This window comes from Heliangelus exortis, chromosome 3 (genome assembly GCF_036169615.1).
Source record: "Heliangelus exortis chromosome 3, bHelExo1.hap1, whole genome shotgun sequence".
Taxonomy (NCBI): Eukaryota; Metazoa; Chordata; class Aves; order Apodiformes; family Trochilidae; genus Heliangelus; species Heliangelus exortis.
In genome coordinates, this window is record NC_092424.1 from 93,032,398 (window position 1) to 93,054,750 (window position 22,353).

General features: G+C 34.7%; 1 protein-coding gene across 1 annotated transcript in view; it reads left to right on the forward strand.

Annotated features, from left to right (window-relative positions):
* CSMD1 (CUB and Sushi multiple domains 1) overlaps nucleotides 1-22,353 on the forward strand; it is a 956,173-nt gene that overhangs the window by 667,788 nt on the left and 266,032 nt on the right. Inside the window, exon 8 of the mRNA XM_071741767.1 lies at nucleotides 16,794-16,881. Within this exon, the coding sequence (XP_071597868.1) occupies nucleotides 16,794-16,881 (88 nt within the window). The remainder of the gene's footprint in view (nucleotides 1-16,793; nucleotides 16,882-22,353) is intronic.

Here is a 22,353-nt window from a genome sequence, read left to right on the forward strand (position 1 = left end):
CCATCATGTCAAAAGTACATTTTTTTTGATAAAAAATTGTGGTATTACTATATTTGGCTTTCACCAATATATGTTTGGGGTTTTTTTTATGTGCTTAGGAATATGTCTACTTGATTTATCTTTACATTTTTTCACAATCATTAGAAGTTACCGTTATCACAGTGAAATGCTGCTAAGATCATGACAGCAGATGTGAAGTATGTTTGTCTGGAAATCAAAGACTTGAGTTTAGCTCATGAAAAGAGAATAACCTGGATATGTTTAAAACAACATGCTTACTTTTTGGTAACCATGGCAGCACAGTGAGATTGGCAGAACTTTTCTTAAAACTTGGAGAAAACACTTACATAAGTAGATCAGGACTGGATCACTACTGATGTCCCTAAGTTTTGATTACACTCCATAGCCTCAGAGAAAAGTAGACTGAAAAACAGCTTCAGGCTTTTCAGTGCTGGGACCCAGAAGCTAATTTTTGAACACATATTATACAGTTGGTGGCTGTGACAACCTGAAGAAACAAAACCCACACCCTATTCTTGCTCCTCATAGGACATTTGTTTATTAGGCTTTGTGTGCCATTTTCATTCTACTACCTGAATATAGAAGTCCTGTGCTCCATGAGACACTTCTTTTTTAGCTGGAAGGCAGGAATGAGAATTAAAAATCAGCATTTGAACAGTTTTCAAAAACCAACAACCAAATAGATATTTTTTTACTCTTTCTGTTCCCATTTCTCACTTCCGTTGGTATTAAGTGTGAAGAGCCTCAGACTGTGAAGTTTCAGATGGCTCCTGGGACCCTTCACTGGCAGTGACTGGGCATGGGAACCTAATGCAATGCTTAAATCACACAGGACAGACAACTGTGACATTTTTTTGTTTTCATTTTACGTTGACTGCCATATATAGTGATTTTACATGGTAAAAGTTAGATTTTTTTTTTTTTTTTTTTATGATATTCTGAGTAGGACAGTTTTCCCTTTGACTTGTATATCCCTAGGAGGACAAATGCAGTGTAAATTTTGCATTTCATGTTGAGTGGAGAACTGTGAGCAGTTATTTGCATTTTGAGGTGAAAAATAGAACCTTGCCATTTTGCTGCAAGAAAGAGGTATAGGCCACTGTCTTCCCAGTGACCCTTGTAGATCTCTGGATATAAACCAGATGCAGACTGGAAGTGATGTGCACTGCTGCTGTTCTGTTTCTGCAGCTGTTCCTCTGCTGTTCTCACACCGTGCTAGGGTTTCAAAGCATCAGCTTGGGATATACAAAGCCCTTGGGATATACAGAACTGGAGAAACCTTCATTTTTCTGTAGTAATTAAGGAAAAAAAAAACCAAACAACCACACAAACAAAAAACTTGTACCTTTGAGAGAAGAGGAAGACAGCTAGGAAATTAGTTATAGTTACTTGGTCTTCTAACAAGGTTAAATAAATCTGTGAACTTTCTTCTTTCACCTGTTGGCCAGGGCCCATAAAGAACGCACAGGACAATCATGGGGTGATCTTTTAAGTCCATTTTCTTTCCATTAGTTCATCTGAATAATTTCAGAAGTGTTAGCCACTCTGCTGCTGGTGACTAGTGCCACTACTGCTGCTGCTGGCATGTCGCTACCAAACACAAGCACTGCTGGCAGTGCTGCTCTCTGCCCGTCTTCCCTCCCTTCCTTCTTTTCATGTATGGGGCAATCTCAAAAAAGAAACAAATCCCAGTTACAGTCAGTTCTTTTTTTTTTAATATTGCTATTTTTTACAGTATGAGTAAAGAAACCCAGGGCATAAAACGTACCTCTAATTATTGACAGTGCTTATTGGATAAATCAAGTGTAGAATCATGGAATGATAGGATGTTTTGGGTTAGAAAGCAGCTTTTATGGTAACTTAGTCCAATCCCTCCTTCAATGAGCAGAGGCATTTCAACCAGATGAGGTTGCTCAAAGCCTTGTCCAACCTGACCTTAAAGTTTTCCAGGGATGAGGCATCTACCATCTCTCTGGACAACCTATTCCAGTATTTCACCATTCTCATTATTAAAAAAATTATCTTCTTTACACCGAATCTGAAAGAAACTGCGTTTAATTGTAAAGGAGCTGAATTTCATTGCCATAGTTGCAGATTCATATGGTTCAGTTCAATTAGCACAGTGATTTTTTTTTGCCTGACTGACATTTTTATATATGCAGGCGTAAAATAGCATAGCCCTGTGTCATGTGTTTTTGTTTATTAGTGTGGGGGCCGCTGTCCTAGAAGTCCTAACACTGTAATAAAATATGATTGCTACAATCACAACCTAACTAGATCTTACTTGTTTCTTTTGTTGAAGCCAGGGAATTAGCTTTTCACTTCAGTAGTCTACATCGATTTATATTTCTGTTTAACAGCAGAAGATTGTCATGGGTGAAATGAGACTTGTCAGCCTCAGCAAGAGAAGCAGGTATTAATCTCTAAACTGATCTCAAAATGAAATTCCCATTTTTAAGAAACTCTAGGAGTGGCAATAATATTGCAAACTATGTGTTTCAACTTATTTAGGGAAAAACATGATTTTTGAGTGCACTTTAGTGTTGAGCTAGCTTCAAAAGCCTTGTCCACAGTACAGGATAATTTCTCTCAAATAATTACCATGAGCTCCATTTCAAACAATGAAAAACTGAACTGCTGTGATACTGGCTAGAAATGGCTCACTCATAAAAGGTACTTTAGACTGGTTTAAAGAGACAAGGGAGATTCTTCCATCAAGTTGGGAGACTTTAGAGAATTTGATTAACAGAGTTAGGTTTTTGAGAAGGACTATTGAAAACTTACCGAAAGGCAATGAAATTCCTGGCTGTATTATTATATATAGTACTTATATTACATATAAATAGAGAATGTAATAGTCTATAACACAATGTATTTTGTCTGTGGTTAGAAAACTCCAAGCAACCCTTAAAAAAAGCAGATCATCTGCACATGACACTGTCAATCATTGGTGTAAACAGCTATATCTTTAAATTAATTTGGGAATTGTGCTTTATTCAAAAACCCATCAATTTTTATGTTGTGATAGAGTTTTTCAGCTATGTAAGCAACAGTAAGGAAACCATGATGATTTTTAAAGGGTGATCAAGTAGCAAAGCCTCAAAAAGAAATAAATTGTTTTTTCATATCTTTTTGTATGGAGGCCAAAAATGTTATTCCAGGCTTGTCTCAGCCTTCTTAAACTGTGAGGTCTGGAATATATTTGAGGAGTCAGTATAACCTTTTTGCTGCTTTCCTTCAAGAATTAACAGGTTGACATGAATAAATTACTGATTCTGTGTAAAAAAGATGAGAAGGAATTATGAATTATTAGTCTGACATTTCATCTGAATAAACAGACCTGCCAGAGTGATTTAGGTTACATATTCAGGAGAAAAGTGTGTTTCTGACACATAGATGCCATAGAAAATTGTGATAAATTACTTTGGGGTGTTTTTTTATTATTATTGTCATAGTGAGGGAAAATGTTGCAGCTGACATCCACCCTGCTAATCTCAATGAAGTGAAGAGTCAAGCTGAAATAATCTTTTAAAATTTTGTGCTATATATCTTAAAGATACATGGCACAAAGGTGTCCTGAGTATGAGATGCTGTACACAGCTACACATCATTTTGTAAAAAAGAAAGCATCAATTTTGACATTTTCTAGTTTATTTCTCTATAAATTGAAACTGAGGCTTTGCAGAATTAGCAAAAATGTTGGAACATGTATTTTTATTTGGAGAAATTATTTGCTCTGGGGTTACTGTATCTGTGATACAGTAATATTCTCTTTTTGAATCCTGTCCCTAATTAAAGCAGTTATAGATAGACAATTTAGGGCATGAGACATTCTAGGTTTTTTTCAAATATGATCTGAGCTACTCTGTGTAAAAAAAATCAGACAAATTATGTAATGTCACTATTCTAGATCTTTCACTTTGGTTTGAAAAACAGAATTCTGTCTTCTGAAGTAGTGTCATGTAATACCCACTTTGTAGATTCATGGTATCTAAATGTCAGTTTAGGTAATCTTAATAGCTACTGGACTTTTTCAAGTGAGTTATACAATCAATTTCATTTATTTTTTTCACCCAAGTCCTGAAAAATTGAAAAGAACGTATGTTTAAGAGAAATGAAACAGCTCTTGAGTTTTCTGGTGTGGTCATTTTTATACAAACTTCCATATATTTCCTGGTGCTTACACACAATGTGACAATCATTTTTCTCTGAGCAGGAGCCTGAAAAGTGCATATAGGAATACAATTACTACTAAAAGTCATAAATCCTATATCTGGAATTAGGCATTTTATACTAACTTGTATGGCCATGATATACATTTGAATTTAGCCTTTTAAATGCTACTTTAAACATGAAGCGCTTTGTGGATTTAGAAGATGAAGTGACCACTGAAGGAACAATCCACTATTGTTATGTGTTTTGAATATTAAATTGGGAATTCTTGGAAACTTTAAGTCTTATCCAACTTTGGGTATATCCACAAACATTGTATATGGATTTAACTTAGAGAATTTAAACTGCAGTAGTGCAAAGTTTAGTCGGAATATACTTGCCTTATTTCTTGTGAGGATTGTTCATCCCTTACAGTTGTTGTAGCTACACATTATGTATTTATTCTAGCCAGTTAAATACAGTTCTTAGAATGTCAGCACTGAACTTCAATCACAAGCACTACCAGGTAATGTAGATTTAGTCCTAAAAACTTAATTTATGTATATCCAGGTAATTATTTATTTTACAATACAATGTATCTTTTACTGAAAACAGTGCCACTAAAAATTTTTAGCTGATCTATTAAGCACAGAAATTAGATCCTTAAAATTAACAGCTTTGTTCTATTTTATGCCTTTGGAATGCCTCACCTCTTTCTTTTCCCCTTGAACCGGGAGATAAACACTTATTAATAGATTCAATCTCTTACCCCTTCCATGATTAGAATATGATTATTATTTTATTTGAGGCAGGTAGAGCAGAGGACAGATCTTGTATTGGCTTAATTCAGTTTCATCTGTAAACATAATCAGTGAAAATATTAAAATGGTAATGATCATACTGTTTAATATATAGACTAGAATGCAGTTCTGCTGTTGTAGTAAGCATGTTTGCCTTCACATTGCCTTTGTATCACAGTGATTATGCCTACTAAACATGCTATATACCAACTTACAGAACTTATTTTTCTGTCAGCATGTACTCAAGAAGAAAAACAACTACTATTCCTTTTTTTCTGTCAGTAATCTGAGTCATTGTTAGTTTTCCTTTCTAATCTTATTCATCAAAGGTGTTAGAATTGCAGTATATTTTTAAAAAAATGGAAAAACACTGGAGAAAAGTAAAAAATAAAAAACCACCACAATGAGAAGAGCTATATATAACTACTGGTGAATTATAGTTTTTTTCACTTTCTCCTGGATGAAATTAAGCTGAGGCCAGTATGCACTTGTTAGTAATTAGAAGATAGTAATATCATCTTCATATGTGCTTCTGTGTCCCACAGTGACTGACCCAACAGAATCTCCAAAGAGAATAAACCAACAATTGTACAAAAATAAAAAAAAATTATAAACTAGGAATTGTCAGTTACAGTGAATTAAAAAGAACAGGTGAGGTCAGTGATCATAGAAATGGTCTCCAGGATTTTGAGCTTTCAATGTTGTGTTTACTCTTGCTCTGTCTTTCAGATTAGCTCAGTTTAGCCACCCATTAGGTATAATATAAAAACTTCCAGCAAGCCACAGTCTTTCCCAGTCTTGTCCATGAAAACCACTTATACTGAACTTGATGTTTGGGCTTATCCTCTTCCTTTGAAAATCCCTGTCTTAGAGAAGTACTCAACCTTTGCTGGCTTCCTGTCCCTGGCCCGGTGCCTTGCTTCTCAGTCTTATTCTTGATTTGATTTAACATTTGGCATTATATCCAATACCACAGAGAATCAAGATATTCAGGGGGGACAGTACTCTGAGTGACCAGCTTCCCTCCAGCTGTGCTTTGCTGTATTTTCACTTTGTACAATGGCACTATGTATTCAGATATGCAGCAGTGCTGCAAACAGTAATCAAATGTATTCTGTGTAATAGGGGCAGTTCAATCCATTTGGAAACAACATCTTGAAATATTTGTTTCCAGAAAATATTTGTTTCCTGAAAGCTTTTCATTTCAGAACCGGTTTGAGGTAACAATGCTCATCTTCAAAACCTATTCAGAATATTGTTTAGTGAAAAGTGGCTCAAGAAGAGACTAGAGACCAGATAATAATAAAGGAAGCATTCAGCTGTCAAGTTAAAGCAAAAATAGAAATTTCAATACCTCAGGACTGCTTATGTTATCTATGAATTCTTAATGGTATAACTAAAAACCAGTGCTTCACACAGTATTTGAAATTCTCATCTCTAAGTCTTTGTCATGCTATGCAACCATACTAATTCTTATGGATTTTTTTTTTCTCTGACCCAAATATTTTAATCTCAGCAGGAGAAAAGGGAAGAGAGCTACCTATACCAGTGTACCACTAGCTTTATGATCGGGGTATTATACAGAAAACTAAAGAAGTGAATTAAATGAGCTAGACAAGGTATTAAAAAATTTTTTTTCTTTTTTTTTTTTCTTTTTTTTTTTTTTCTTTTTTTTTTTTTTCTTTTTTTTTTTTCTTTTTTTTTTTTTCTTTTTTTTTTTTTCTTTTTTTTTTTTTCTTTTTTTTTTTTTCTTTTTTTTTTTTTTCTTTTTTTTTGTTTGGGTTTTGCTTTTTCTTTTGTTTGGTCTTTTGAGACTTCTAACTACTAATCTGCACCTCTAAAGAAAATGGTGACCAGTTACTGTGTTTCTTGTTTGGTGAGAAATTCAGTCTCGTGGGTGACGTGGATGATATGTTAGTTAGATTTGGGTGAGAGGTATTCTGATCACATCTGCTCTGACTGTGGGAGAGAGAAAGACAGTGCAGTGTTTAGTCCTGACACCAGGACTATTAAAGAGATACAGCTTCAGGGAAAGTACAAAACTGCTGCTATTAAGGAGGGAAAGGTAGGCAGGAAGTAAAGAAACATGACAATTTAAAGGGTTCCAGCTTTAGAGGGTAGCTCAAGAAGAAACCAGGAATAGTTGTGGTCACAAACTTCCATGCTCTACCTCTTTCACTTAAAATGTGGAGCTAAGTGGCTTGCTCAAAGTCATAAATCAGAAGAAAATGATATAACTGAATTTTTATGTATGAGCTTATCTTATTTTCTATGTAAACAAATCTACTCCATTACATCATTCCAAAGTTAAAGTTATTTTCTAATTTTGAGCTTTTTCTCAAAGTCATAGCTTATATGATCACATTCTTCAAACCTTGAACAGTGGATCAATATATATAATTCAATGCAAAATGCTCTAGGTTATATTGAATAATTATATTATCAATGCAGTACACGCATGGATAACTCTTTTGTTACCTCTTCAGAGTTGTTAAACAATATTAAATGATTTACTCTGAAACAGAACCAATATTTTAATAGCAGTTATTAGATTAAAAAGCATATAATTCGTTGATTGACAAATGTATATTAAACAACTAATTAAGAAAATTATTTTTTTTATAAACTCAGTCATTTTGACCCTTAGGGATATTGAAATACTATAATTCATGGTCACCTTCAAGATTATTGCAGAAATAGCAGTGCTCAACAAGATAGCTATTTTTAAAGGAAAAAAAAAAAAGAAAAGAAAAGAAAAAAAGAATATCTTTTGAATCGATAAGATAAGTGTCAGTATATTTAAAAGTGAATAGTTTTGCCTGGTGAGTTTTTAACTTGATGTGAAAAATGAAGCTTTGCAATCTTGTAAGCCACGAGACAAAACATGTTGGGTTTATTTCTCTTGAAAATAATGTTTCTGGATGTCCCATAATATTGCTCTTTACCACTGACTGCTCTGTCATTTCAGAGTAAATTACTGAATTTCCTACATTTCTGAATGAAGCAGTACTGGCAAAAGTAACAACTCAGTTGACTCTGAGCTTAGTATTTAAGCCTTATATATAACTTATTTTGTGATCTGTAAAGGACAAATGTATAATGATAGTTTCATTTTCACGGCAACTTCTTGCTTTCTCTTTCTGTCATTTGCTGTGAAAAATAATGGTAATGTATTTATTTTTGAAGTTTGTTTTTTTTTAAATCACTTGCCTATCAGATAAGATCCAAGACCCCCTGCCATTGCTGATATTTTACCTGTTGACTTCACTGAGGTATTGGTTTTCCATTTCCTAGTGTTTGAGTAGTATACTAAGAGAGCAAAATACTTCCCCACTGACTGGGGAGAAATATTTTACAATCGCCTTGTTCTTTGTAATTGGTGCAAAAGTATCACCCCCTGCAAAAAGTCATGAAATAAAAAAGCAATACAAAGTGCAGGGTGAAAATTTAATGAGTGTGCAATACTTTTTATATTAGTGTCCTTAATGCTATAAGAACTTCACAGGTTTAATGGCTATAGGTGAGCACTAAATAGTTTTCCTGTAAGTAAACCACAAAACAAAATATGCACATGTGTGTGGGACAGTTTCTTCTCTAAATTCCCATCATGATCTTGAGCAATATAAAGACATGATACAAATAATTAAGTATTTTTTAAATTGGTATTTTCCATAAATCATAAATTATAATGAAAAGACAAAAATGGGTTTGTACATTTTCAAGCATGGCTAACTTCAGTAAAGTCTCACTGAGTGACAGTTTTTCAGTCTTAAGGTACTCTTAATATAGTTAATATTTTCATTTCCTTAAATAAAAGCAAGCATAATGTGAACTTATACATTCCATCTGTAGTGATTCATTTGTGAGTGAACTTTAGTCTCTGGGAAATTTCATCTTTTTAGAGATGTAAGTTTTCTCACAATATTTGCTGGCAATAGAAGCTTATTGTGCGTGGGCTACCAGCTGAAGGAAATCAGTTACATACTTTCATTATGCTTTTCTTGTTTTTTGCAAGGTTAGTTGTCTGTTCCTAGGCTCTGATGAATTCAACTACTGTGAAAACGTGGAGTCTGCAATTATGAAATGAGACTCCATCTTTCATGATGCAGTTTTATTTTTAATGAGTGAAACAGTGTCTCAGGAAGTTTGCATAATTGCCTGTGTATGTGGTAGACCTCGACCAGCCCTCTCCCAAAATGGATATGGTGAATGCATCTGATTCTGAACTCTAGCTTTTGTGTGACTTGTAGAAATTTCAATAGGCTAAAATACAAATAATTATACTAGCAAGGTAAATAGTTCCCAAATGTGGAATTTCTTAGCTATGTGAAAACTTTTTTTTTTTTTTTTGTTCTTGTATTGATACAGAGATAAATATAAAACCAAATGTTATCATGAGTGAGCAGTCTCTTCACGACCCCAAGAAAAGCTGTACTAATAAGCTCCCAGACTGACTGCATCTGCCAAGCTTGAAGTTACTTCATTAAGCTGGAATAAATCTTATATTCAGCTGCTGAAAACAGAGGCAGAGACAAAAGAGAGTTGGTCAAATTCCCTTGAGAATCCCAGACAGAACAAAACAACCTTTTTTTTTTTTTTTTTTAAATAATATATTTTTAACTATTGATTCTCTAAGAATGGAGAAAAACACAATTGGATTTGTGTATGGGCACACTAATGAATAACAAATTTAGGTGGGACATATAAGCTGTTTTGGCTATAACAAGCATAAGACTACTGGTAGAAATCCCTAGATTCTGGGGAGAAAGGAGTGTTAGAAATATGTTGGTAAACAGCAGAGATCCTGTATTTTAACCAAGTGTTGACAGCTGCAATCCAGTGTGATGATGATTTCCAGGTGTGTGAAGTTGCTAGAGCTTATTAAAAAAACACAAAAGGAATTATCTTTAGCATGTGAAAATTATAGGGGTTTTAAAAGTTTCTGTTGCAGAAATTAGTATTTTGATTTTATTCTAATTTTTTAAAGCTAAAATACTCTTTTAGTGAGAAACACTGGAGAATTTGTTTTAAAATTAAATCTTGCAGCTGTCTAGGGCTTGCTGAACTAATAGAACAGTACTTTGGAAGGTTTGTCAATCATTTTTAAGAATCACTGTGCCATCTATAAGAGTGTTCTGGGCATAGAATCACCTGGGCAGGCTTTGGATAATGGTTTCTCCTTGCATAACTGTCCAGAATGGCTTTACGGGCTTATGTCATCTGGTGTCAATATAAGCATATAACTCATTCAATAGTATTTAAACATCATGGTCAATTAATAGGTAAATTGACACAGAAAAATAGCTTCTTGAATGTAGTTACATTATTGAACTTAAAACTTCAATTCCTCTTACTTCCTTGTTTATCTCTTTTTTCTTTTCCATCTTTCTGAGTCTCTGTAATCTGTCACTTCTTCATTAAAATCAGTTTCAAGAAAGTTTATTACTGCTGTCTCTACCAGGTCAGTGTTATACTTTGTTTGCTGAAGGAGTTGCTTAAAGCCTGTGATGGATCATGTGGATCATCATTTAAGTTTGCTAACAGTAGTTTTCCTCTCTTCAAAAGTCCTGGATAGCATTTTTTTGAAAGACACTAAATAGTGCTCTTTATATTTTTGTCCAGTTGAGATATGTATTTTTTGTCATGGTTTTTCGATTGCAGCTATTATTTCTACTTATTTGTATTGACCACATCTGTAATCTTAAGTAATTATAAGGCAGTATCTGTTACTTAGCATATGATTTCATACACCCATATAAGTAATGGCCTTGCATCTCATTATGAGTTACAACTTAATACTTTTTGTTTATGTCTTTCTGTAGCAGATATATCAGGAAAAGAAAAAGGAGTTAACTTGGATTAATGTCCTCTAATTTGGTGAAGATTTCAAGTGACAAAGCAAATATTTTTTAAAAATGTATTCAACATTATCTAGACCAAAAAACCTAAAATAACTGTGACTTTAATGCATATTTTAATGTAAAACAAATTGGTTTGTCCTTTCCTGATCTTGTCACAATTTTAAAAATAAAATCTAACAGAGATGATTTCATGTATGCAAAAACTTTGTTTATAAGCAAGTTAAATTATGACCTTAACTTGATGCCCTATTATTTGCAGTGAGACACTGTAGCTTATAATGGCTAATGCTGCATGGCACTAAGAATTGCCACAAGTTGTCTTTGCAAAAAAATATAGACATCCTGCTGTATATACAGTCTGACCATTATAAATATTCTCAAATTTTTTTTTTTTGTTTTATTCTGCATGAGTAAAAAACCTTTGAAAACTTCAAATTTTCCTCAGGATGGGAGTAACTGACATTCTAGAGCAAATGCAGTAAAACTTACGGCAGAAAATGCCATTCAGTTAATTCTGCTTGTGAATGTAGTTGTAGATTGAAGCTATTAGGCTCTAAATTATTAATTATTATTATTATTATTATTCCATCAATTCCTACTTCCTTAACTAAAACCAACCTCAATATATTCAGTTCTTTTATACAATTTTATTTTATGCCTTTTCTCCATGTATTGTCATGTCAAGACATTGTGAATGTCTTTTATTTCTTTTCCAGCAACCCTATTATGTGAAACAAGTATCTTCTAGTACACTTGACAAAAAATAATTTCAGTTTTGATTAACTTTTGAAACATAATCACCTAATGACCAAAATTATGTCTAGAATTGTTAGAGTAGTTTTTTCAAGCCTTTGAAAATGCAAATAAATGTAAATCTAAGGAACTTACTGAACACTCAAGATAATGTATCTAATACATTAATTAGTGCATCAAATATCTTGTTTTATTGATACAGTGTTGTCGCACTTACATGTGACTTCTTGGCTGGATAGAGGTTAATATTTACATCCATTAACCTTTACTTTCATCATAATAGAAAAATGAATTACTCATTCATCACACAGTGTTGTTTATTTTAAAAACAGGTCAGTCTGCTCTAGAAAAACTATGATTTCTAATATCTCCACAGTGAATTTTAGGGTCTTTTCTCTTTTTATTCCAGGTCTTGTCTCCTTTGACAAGGCCTTCTTGTAGTTGACTTGTGGAATTTTTGGTTAACTTGAAGATTTTTTAATTTTTGAAGGAATGAGTGTTCCTGAGTTTATGTAATTTTTTTTCTTTTTTTAAATCCTGAACCTTTTTGTAGGTTCATGATGACACTAGGCAATGTGTAAATGGTCAAACAGGCTACCAAAACTCAAATTTAAAATTGTAGCTCTTGCAGTCTGAACCATGAATTCCAAACGTTTTTAATAACCTAATGACAACTGAAGAAAGATATGCAGTGTAATGCATATATACATAATATTTTTTCCTTCAAAGTCCTTCAAAGCATTTAATGACACACTTTACATGAATGTGAGTAGATCATTAATATATATTTAGATTCCAAATACATCTAAAGTAGGGCAGCTTGCCTGGACTAGAACTAATATAATAAGGGTGATCTCATGTTGCTTGTCTTGCTGTATGAAACATGTTGCACCATCCCTTCCTCCTGCCTAATATTACTTCTTGATTACAGTTACATATAACTTGCCAAATGCTAAGCTAAATAAGGATGTTAACATATCTGCTGGTTCTTTACTTTACTGCCTACAACTTTTGAGGTCTGATTTCTATATAAATTTACTGCCAGTCTTTCTTCTCTGCTACTGGTTTAAAATCAGAATGTGAAATATCTTAAAGTAGTTCTATTCTTACTTGTTATATACTAAGTAAAACAATGAAGATGACCTCCAAAGCTGTGGAAACTCTAGTGTGCATGATCGTGGCTGAGAAAATAAAAGAAATACTGTGTATTAATTCTCAGTCAGTAAAGAAAGAATACATTTTTTATCAAATAAAAATTTAAATCACTAGTCTTAACCATAGAAGTTGCATGTAGACTGAAAAGCTGTCCATCATGTTAATGAACTCACAGCTTCTCTTCAACTATTTCTGCATAAATGTCTGAGAATACATGAGGTTTACAGTATATAACAGTATGGCATGTTGAGTAGTACCAGAGTTAAATTACATCCACTGAGAATGCTCTATCTCTGAACCAAAGACATGACAGGTGGTTGAAGCATCTTTGATGTTCTCAAAACCATGGTTAAAAAATGAGAAAGGCAGAGTTCTGTTAGACACTAGAGTAAGTAATATTTGAAAAAATCCTAAACCTGACCAGAATCTTTCTCGCTGTTCTCCCTACCCTGTGACTTTTTCTGGTGTTATTCTCACAGAACACACACCATTTTCTCTAGTTTGTGGTTCCTTGAAGAACTGTATACAACTGGGTTACAGCATGAAGAATTATTTATGTAAAGCAGTACCTTATTTTAATATTTCCCAGTATTATATACTCTTAAAACTTCTCTTTAAAACAGAGAGGGCATGCTGAGTATGTAATAGGAATATATTCAGAGACACATGACTCGTGTCCAGAAGGCTGGTGACCTGGATACAGTGCCAGGTGGAGGGGGTCTGGTGGTGACATGAACAAGGTTTGATATTAGGAAGAAACCCTTTACTCTGAGGGCGGTGAGACACTGGCATATGTTGCCCAGAGAAGTTGTGGATGTCCCCTCCCCAGAAGTGTTGAAGGCATCCTTGGATGGGGCTCTGGGCAACCTGATCAGGTGGGAGGTGTCCCTGCCCAGATAGGGCTGTTGGAACAAGATGATCTTTAAGATCCCTTTCAACCCTGAAAATTCTATGGTTCTATGATTATTCAGACTGCTTGTAAGTGTATTTGGCATAAATGCAGGTTTATAAATATTTAATTTATATTCACAATACAAGGGAGGATTGTTTGTCCTTCAAGATAAATGCTACTACTTTGTGCATAGTTGTACCAAAGTATCTGCATAATTGACATTTATTTATAAATTTTGCAAGCTTTAAATAGGAAAATTACCATCCATTTTCCTTAATACATTAATTAAGAAAAATTTGAAAATTTGATATTCTAAAGTTAATGAGTTGATAGCTAAAATGCAGCTAGTCTGTGAGTGACCTTTGAAAGCAAAGAGAAGCAATTGGTATGATTAAAAAGAAAAAATCAGAGGAAAGATGAAACTTCATAAAGTATCATTTTGAAAAAGTACTGTTATGGTCCAGGGTAACATTAAAATTTATTTTAGTTTGGATCCATGAAACAAAGTCCAATCTTGGAAGGGTCAAGTGCAAGCAGACTTTTATTTGACAATTGACACAGGCAAAATGATAGGCAAAAGAGGGAGAGAGGAAGAGAAGATATGAGAGAGAAATGTGGTAAGAATGTGGAAAGAAAGAATGAGAGAGAAAAGTGGAGAAATTGGGTTAAAAAGTGTGAAGAAAGAATGAGAGAAAGAGTGAGAGAGAGTGAGAGTTACCATCAGGGGTGCAGCTGTCCAGCAAGTTTCTTCAAGATGTCGCTGATCCTGGGCAGGGTCCGATGCGAGATTGTGGTGGGTCAAGAGATGAAACACAAGGTGGCCAGAGTAGCCATTTTTATACCCCTGTGTTCCCTCATTCCAAAGGGTCCACAGAAACCAGGTCCATTAGCATCAGAGCCATTACTAACAGGCTCGCCTCGAGGGGGGGCTTCCAGCACACAGGTCTGATCTCTTTCCAGGCACCACTCCCCGCTCCCTTCCAGCCCCCTCAGCCAGGTACATCAGCATCAGTACAAAGTGGCTTCCTCCACCCTGGCCAGGGTAATCGTGCCTGGAGTGACATCCCAGCATTGCAGGCTGGCCCTCAGAAAAGGGGAGAGGTCTCCACCCAGCCCATAGTTCTTAATTCTTATCCCTCTCCGGGTTTCACCCCCTGCTCAGCTCTGGCCAGGCCAGGTACATTCCACTGTGGCCAGGGCTATTCACTTTAAAATTGTCCTTTTGAGGCAAATTCCAATCAGTGAGGTCAGCAGACTCTCGCAAATACAAACATGTAAGGCATGGGTCTCTCAGGGGCATACAAAAGTCTTTAAAGACTGGCCATATGACTGGATGAATAGAATATGGCATATCTAAGAGATGCTTTCAGAAAGAGACTGCAAGTTTTAAAATTATTCTGGAAGTGACATACTCCAAGATAAGACTCTCACGTGTTATAGATCTCAGTAGCGGTGGATAATACTTCATAGAATTGGATAAAGGGGAACTCTGGCAGGACAGAAACAGAGGAAGATAGATAAAGGTCTCTGACAGGGATACACTAGGACATCACTTTATCTATTTCCAGTCTGATTGGTAACAAATGCTGGAACTGAAAAACACTTAAAAGCTAAAATTTAGGTAAATTCCAAAATACTTTCAGGTAAAGGTTTTAAGCATATTAACATCTGGAAGTGTGATAATATGTTATATGTAGATATTTTATATTATATATCCCATATGTTTATATATGCACCGGAGTCCTCGACATCCCTGAACAACTAAAGATTATAGATGGTTTCACTAATTTTAGAAATTTGTTCCTTTCTTTCCATTTGGAAAGATAAAACCAGACAGGTTTATTTAAGAGAGAATTTAATTTATTTTGCTATGACAGCATCTCGTGCAACCACCATCAACCAACACTTGACAGTTCACTGGGGAGAACAGAAGCTAAAACCTGGGCCATGTTTAACAGCGAGGAAAATGTGCCAAGTTCCACATATGATATCTGCTCTTCTTCAAGAGATAGTATTGCTCTGGGTAAATGATAGCCTGAGTCACCTTTCCATGCTATTGATGTGAGAGCATGTTGACAGAGGAAGATAATAGCTAGGAAGAAAATTTTCCTAAGATCATAATTTATCTGGGGAGATCACTTACTTTTCTAGAAAGATCAGTTTTTTTCTGTAACAGAATTACAATGCTGGCAGTTCCCACAAAACTACAAAATTAACTTATCAGAATAAAATGCATGCTTACTACTATCAAGCTAAGTAACATTAGTGAAATTATTAGGGTTGGGCCCTTGGTCTGCAGTGTTTTCAAGATGGTGAATTCCAGAAGCCATAGTTTTTCCCCAGCTGTACTGGATTTTTATACATGCTTAGGGTTTTTATTTATGAGGAAATGCATTTTTAAATAAAACATATTTAATTGCATCTGCAAAAACATTTCTGAGATTATCAGAATGTTTCTCCACCTAGGTTAAAGAATTCAGGTTTTCTGTATATTGTTGTATAGTGTTGTATAGTGTTGTACTCTGTTACTTTATGTCTTTTCTTTATGATAAAATACATTCTCTTTCTGTTCATACCTGAAATCACAAAACAGAGATTTTGAGCCTCACCTGCTTGAGACATTTTCAGCTAGTTACAAATGCATTTCTCTGCTGGGTTTTCTGATTATTTTTGTGATGAAGTCTATCTTTGTAAAAATATTTCTATATTAGAGTTGGGTTCTTAGCCTTTGCCTGTTTCAAACTTTTACTATAGGTAGAAGATGAAATGAGATATTAGTTTCTTATGCGATCTGATCTTACAGTGGTGTATTGTGAATACTTCAGAAACTGACTTCACAAAGTTTTTTTTTTCCTTGTTTGAGTAAAGCCATGGATCCTTATATATCCATAAAAAGATTACTGACCATGGAAAATCAATCATTTTCTCACAGAAGCTTAAGATTTTTCATTTACTTAATGATAACTAAAGAAAATAAACAAAACATCCAAGAAATCAATTATATAGGTCTTCTTTATATGTTGCTAATTTATACTGTGTCAAGAAAAAAATATGAGTATGCATATGGTCGTGTTCAGTCTGTGGAAATTAACATACAGGATAAGTGAAGAATCACCCTTATAGCTGCATCTTTAAATTTTTTTTTCCTTTACTTTTCAGTGACCCAGGGTGGGGATTCAATTGCATCGGATACATGTCCTGATCCTGGAATTCCTGAAAATGGGAAGAGAGTGGGCTCTGATTTCAGGTAGGCATATTTCAGTTTTCAACATGGCCAAGAGGAAGGGATGTCCTGTTACATGTACACAGAGTGTGCAACTACAGATATGTATAATTTCTCTAGTTTTAAATGTGTTGAATCTTTGATAAAATAACTTCAGTCTATTGCATATCTTAAATTGTTTCTGCTTGCTTCTTTTTAAAAGTGGTGAATTTTAAATGGGAATTTTAGAACTTTACAATGTTGTCTGTGTAGGAAAGGAAGAACTCCTTTCCTAAGGACAGCAGAGAAGAAAGGAAAATTTTCTGGTTTTGCATTATATAGAAGTTCTTAATAAGCTTAGGAAACATGTCAAACTCAGTGTCTGAGGCTTTGATGAATGTAATTTCCTTATATGTTTTCAGCTTTTGTTATATTCATTATAAAAGGAATATGAGGTCAAATGGACCCCTAAGGAGAAAGAAGGAAGGTTGCTCTTTCCTTCTTGGGTAAAAAAAAGCTGACACTTCAAGGTGTGGCAGAGAAGAGCATGAAGGAAGGGTATGGAACTTCTCAGATCATGCATAGATTTATTAATTGCTCAGCAGGGAATGGACAGGCAGACCAAAGAGCAAATGTAAGAGTGAAAAAAAGGGAAGCTTCATGGCAATTAGAAGAAATTATGCAAATTTATCTGCAACTCCAGAAAGCAAGTTAATTAAATCTGGCTTTTGAATCAAGGCTGTTCCAAGCTAGGGCATACCTGACAGGGAGAATATTTAAAAAATTTCCTCTATTTCTGGCTGACCTACTCTTTTTGGATTTTTCTCTACCTGCAGAGGAGTTTGAAAACTCATAAACAACTGCGGTGTTAAGAGAATCAGTGTTATGCAAAGTCATGATTCCATTAGCAACTGGGCAGTAGTTAAATGTGTCGTTAAAAATAATGAAATGAAATAAAATAAGCTTTTCAATAAATTTGCGAGAGATAGAATAGTTTACCAGAAGATGTATGCTCTTATCCTATTCCATGTGTTCTACCTTGAAAAATACAGCAGCTGCAAGCAAAATTATATGATACAATACAATAGTATCTATTTGCTGTCCAGAGTTCTGCTTCTTCAGGAAAACAAATGTAATTTTTATCTAGGTCTTTATTAAGACTTCGTATATTCAGGAGAGAATCGTAAGTTGGTAGAAGACTAAGTAAAAATTACGAACATAAAAAATATAAATCTTTCTCAAGATTTATTAATACATCTGTATGTATCCATCCAAAGGATACCTGGATACTTCCACTGTTATTTTGGAGAATATTTTACTTTACTTTTTGCCTAGGTATGCCTCAGTTTCCCTCCTCAACTTTACTCTCTTCTCATAGTTATTAAGGGTGCAGATAATACCTCTTCTTCTGAATTCCTCCAAATCAAATACTTAGTTGAAAGAATTATGGGCACCATCCAGGATCATTATGTTATAAGTGGAGAGAGAAAAGCATCTCTGAAAAGAGTTAAACCCATAGGCTGAGTGTTTAATGAAAATAGCATGAATTTGCAACTGAGAGGGGACCTTTCTCACTCCATTAATTATAGATACCAGGATACATTTAGTAGATAGATTTGGTGAGGAAGTCTCAGCACAGACATATAAGCAGCTGAGAGTTATGTGTTTGCTTAGCCTTTAGGGATTCTAAAGGTCTTTCTTGTTGTTGTGTACAGCTACTGAACAGAAAATTGTAGAGAAGAGAAAACCAGACTCCTCCAGCAAGTCTAGAGGAAATAGGCATAAACTGGGACATGGCAAATTACTACTAGATTCAGGATTTAAAAAAAAAAACAACAACCAAACAAAAAAACCCAATATATAGTGTATTTACTATGAGGATGGTCAAACACTGGAGTGAGTTTCCCAGAGAGTTTGTGAAATATCCACCCAGAGAAGCACTAAGAGCTCATCTAAACAAGGCCCTGAGCCCTCTGTTACAACTGAACTTGCTTGGAGTGGGGCATTGTACTAGATAACATCCTCTTCTAATTGAATTTATTCTGTGAATCTGTGAGTCTTGTACAGATTTTATGTGTTTATATAACTAAGTGGTCTCTCATCTACTTATGATGCCAAGTCAGTGGCATATGAACAATTGTTAAAAAAGCCCACTTTGACCAGCAGGTCTAAGAGCACTAGTAAACTGGAGAAACATAAGCAAGTGCTTCTTTTCCCTTCTAGCTTGTAGTCACTAACTTGAAAGAGAAAAAGATCTACAATAATTTTTGTGAAACAGATCCAAATGTGTGATCCCCAGCACAGGAGAGACCAACAATAAAATTCCCAGCTGTGCATGAAAATACCAAGAAGAGAAAAATCCTCAAAGAAGCTTAAAGCTCAAATTATATTTTAAGATAACTGAAGGAATCTCCTGATTTGAACAGTCTCTTATGAATGGATGAGTGTTGAAGGTTGTTACAGTCCGAGGTAGCATTAAAATTTATTTTTGTTTTGGATACGCGGAACAAAGTCCAACCATATAAAATGGTCGAGTGCAAGCAGATTTTATTTGACAATTAAAAATTTAGAAAAGAGGTAGAGAGGAAAAGAAGATCTAAGAAAGAGAGAGGAAAAAGTGGTAAGAATTGATAAGAAAGAAAGAGTGAAGAGAGGAGAAATTAAGGGTAAGAAGGTGGGAAAAATGAGAGAGAGAGAGAGAGAGAGAGAGAGAGAGAGAGTTACCACCCAGGGTCCAGCTGTCCAGTGAGGTTCTTCAGGATGGTGCTGATCCTGGGTAGGGTCCGGTGCAGTAACGGTGGTGGGTCAAAAGATGACAACCCAGTCAGAGCATGGACAGCAATATATACCCCTGAGTCCTTTTGTTCCCAAGGGGCAGCTGTCAGTCACCCAGGGTCGTTAGCAGGCAGGCTGCCTGGAGGGGAGCAGAAGGGTGTAGTTCCCCACCCAGTCATCAAGTCTTATCTTTGTCCAGATGCCATTCCTCCTCTCTTCCAGCCACTTAACCAGGTACATCGTGCCTCCAGGGGCGTCCCAGCATTGAATGTTGGCCCTCAGGAAAGGGGCTTCTTCCTGATGCCATCCTTGCTCTGCTCCAGCCCCATTAGCATGCCTGGAGGGATGTCCCAGCATTGAAGGCTGGTGCTCAGAAGAGGAATAGCCTCCACCCAATAGCTCTTATCACATCCCAAGGAGTCACCCCTTCTCAGCTCTGACCAGACAGCTCCTCCACCCTAGCCAGGGCTATTCATTTTAAAATTGCTCTTTTGAGACAGTTGCAAATCAGTGAGGTCAGACTCACACGAAGGTATTTTAAGTGTCTGAAGTTTACTTATGAACAATTCTTACTCATTCAACAAAGCAAAGCTATTCCTCTCCTTTCTTTACCCCATGAAGCATCTGATAATATTTTCATTTCACCTAATGTATCTCAATGTTTATGGGTATCAATAAATGCGTAAGATCTTAAAAAACAGCAGAAGCAACATCATATGAAATACTATAAGCAAAACACATTAATGTATTTTAATGACTTGCTGTTTGTGTGTGTGATTAGGGACCCTAATTCTGAATATTATTTGATGTATGGTAAAATTTTCTTTTAATCCTAAACTTCACTTGTTCTCTGAAAACTGATTATGCAACAGCAACCTTTACTGTAAACTTCTTTTTTTAGTATCTATTTAAAACATACCTTAGCTATCTTAAAGTTTAGTTGTCTTTATCTAGCTTGATGTTGCATTTCTCCAATCTAGTGAAAATAGTTTGGAGAGTAAAAGAAAGGCAGTATTTTTGTTTTCTAAAAGGCAAGTATAGGCACCAGAAGGAGCTATTGTTCTTGTCAGGAAAATGACAACTCTGGATATTAATCTTAACTTAAACATGAAAATGTACATTATTCAAAATCCTTTCCAGTCTACTGAAAGACATGTTGTGAGTGGGGTTGATGGAAAGGCAGAGAGTTTTATTTTCAAGCAACCTGAGACCCAGCTGATTTGGTGATGACAGGTTCTTTGAAAAGGGTGTCATCATTTTAGCATAATAATGGCATTCGTTCTAGTAGTATAAAGCAAACAGAAAGGTATTAAAATCTTAACCTTTTCAATCTGTTATGGTACACTTTTACTGTCTTCAGTTCAGGAAGTAAGGGAGATGATTTTCCATGTTTTTTAAACAAAAAAATTTAAATGGATATTTGTGTTAATTTTGAGGGAGAAATGGCAACTCAGAGTTTGCTAGATGAATGAGAACATAATCAATATGATCATAATGCATAATTCAAAATCAATAAAAAATATTTTAATGTGACATCTCAAAACAGTAGATGGCTTAAATGAAACCTAAAATTGATACAAACAGTAATATTTCAGATGTCCTAAAGTATTATATGGTATGGGCAGTATAATGAGAAAGTAAAATATGCTGTATGGAACAGTATAGAAACAAGTTGAATCACTGTAAATGTGTAGGTAAAATTAGTGTGCCAGTATTTATGTATCTGTTAATAATAAATTTGTTTTATATTGTTGTAATTTTGAAAATGCAGTCTAAACATTATATTCTAGACTTTCTGCATTAGACATCAGAATACTTGCATTCCTACTGGGACATTTTTCCCATTCTTTCTTTCTTGAGGGGAATAATCAGGTATGTTAAATTAGAAATTGCAATTGCAGACATCCAATAAGTATGTATTTCATTTCACTCTAATTTTTTGGTATGTGCACAGTATTGCAGTCCTCTTTACATATCCTGATAGTAACAAACTTCAGGGAAGTGTTGACTCTCATATTTGTTCACACATCATTATACTTTTGAGAAAGCCTTTACCAAATATGATTTTTAAATACTTCAGTTCTCAATTTACATTTGTCATGGCTAAATAACTGGTTGATTATTTAAATTTTCAGAGCTCATAAATTTAGGAGATATGAGACAAAGCATTTTAAATTTAGGTGTTTAGAACTTTGAAATGGCAGATTAATTAATCATAATATTTTCCTTAACAATAGGAGAAACATTATTTATGAATTTGAAGTATGTATTTGGAATCAGACTTGCTCTGTTTTTCTGAGGGTTTTAATGTTCTGAAGGGTAGTATATTATGGCAAACATAAAATGAACACAATTTTCAAAAACTATGTTATTCTTCAAGGATTTAATGCATTTCTCATTAACTACTGAAATGAAGGGCCAATATTTTCTATACCTTTCTGATTTTTTCACATCTGACAGCTCAAGAACTAAGTGTTAAGTAGTTTTTAAAGCTTTCCTAGATGTTTTGGCCATCAGATTGAAATTTCTTTTAAAATAAAAAGGATCCTAGGGAGTTTTGAGAAAAAAAAAGTTACAGAAGAACATCATACTAATGATAAACAATATAGTTTCTCTTTCTGAAATCCTCTGTAAAACTAAGAGACTACTTGTTTTTGAAGGGTAGGAATGAGCTGGGCATTAGTGAATAAGATTATATCTGCTATTCTCAGCAGCACAATTTTAACCTCTGATTTTTCTGTC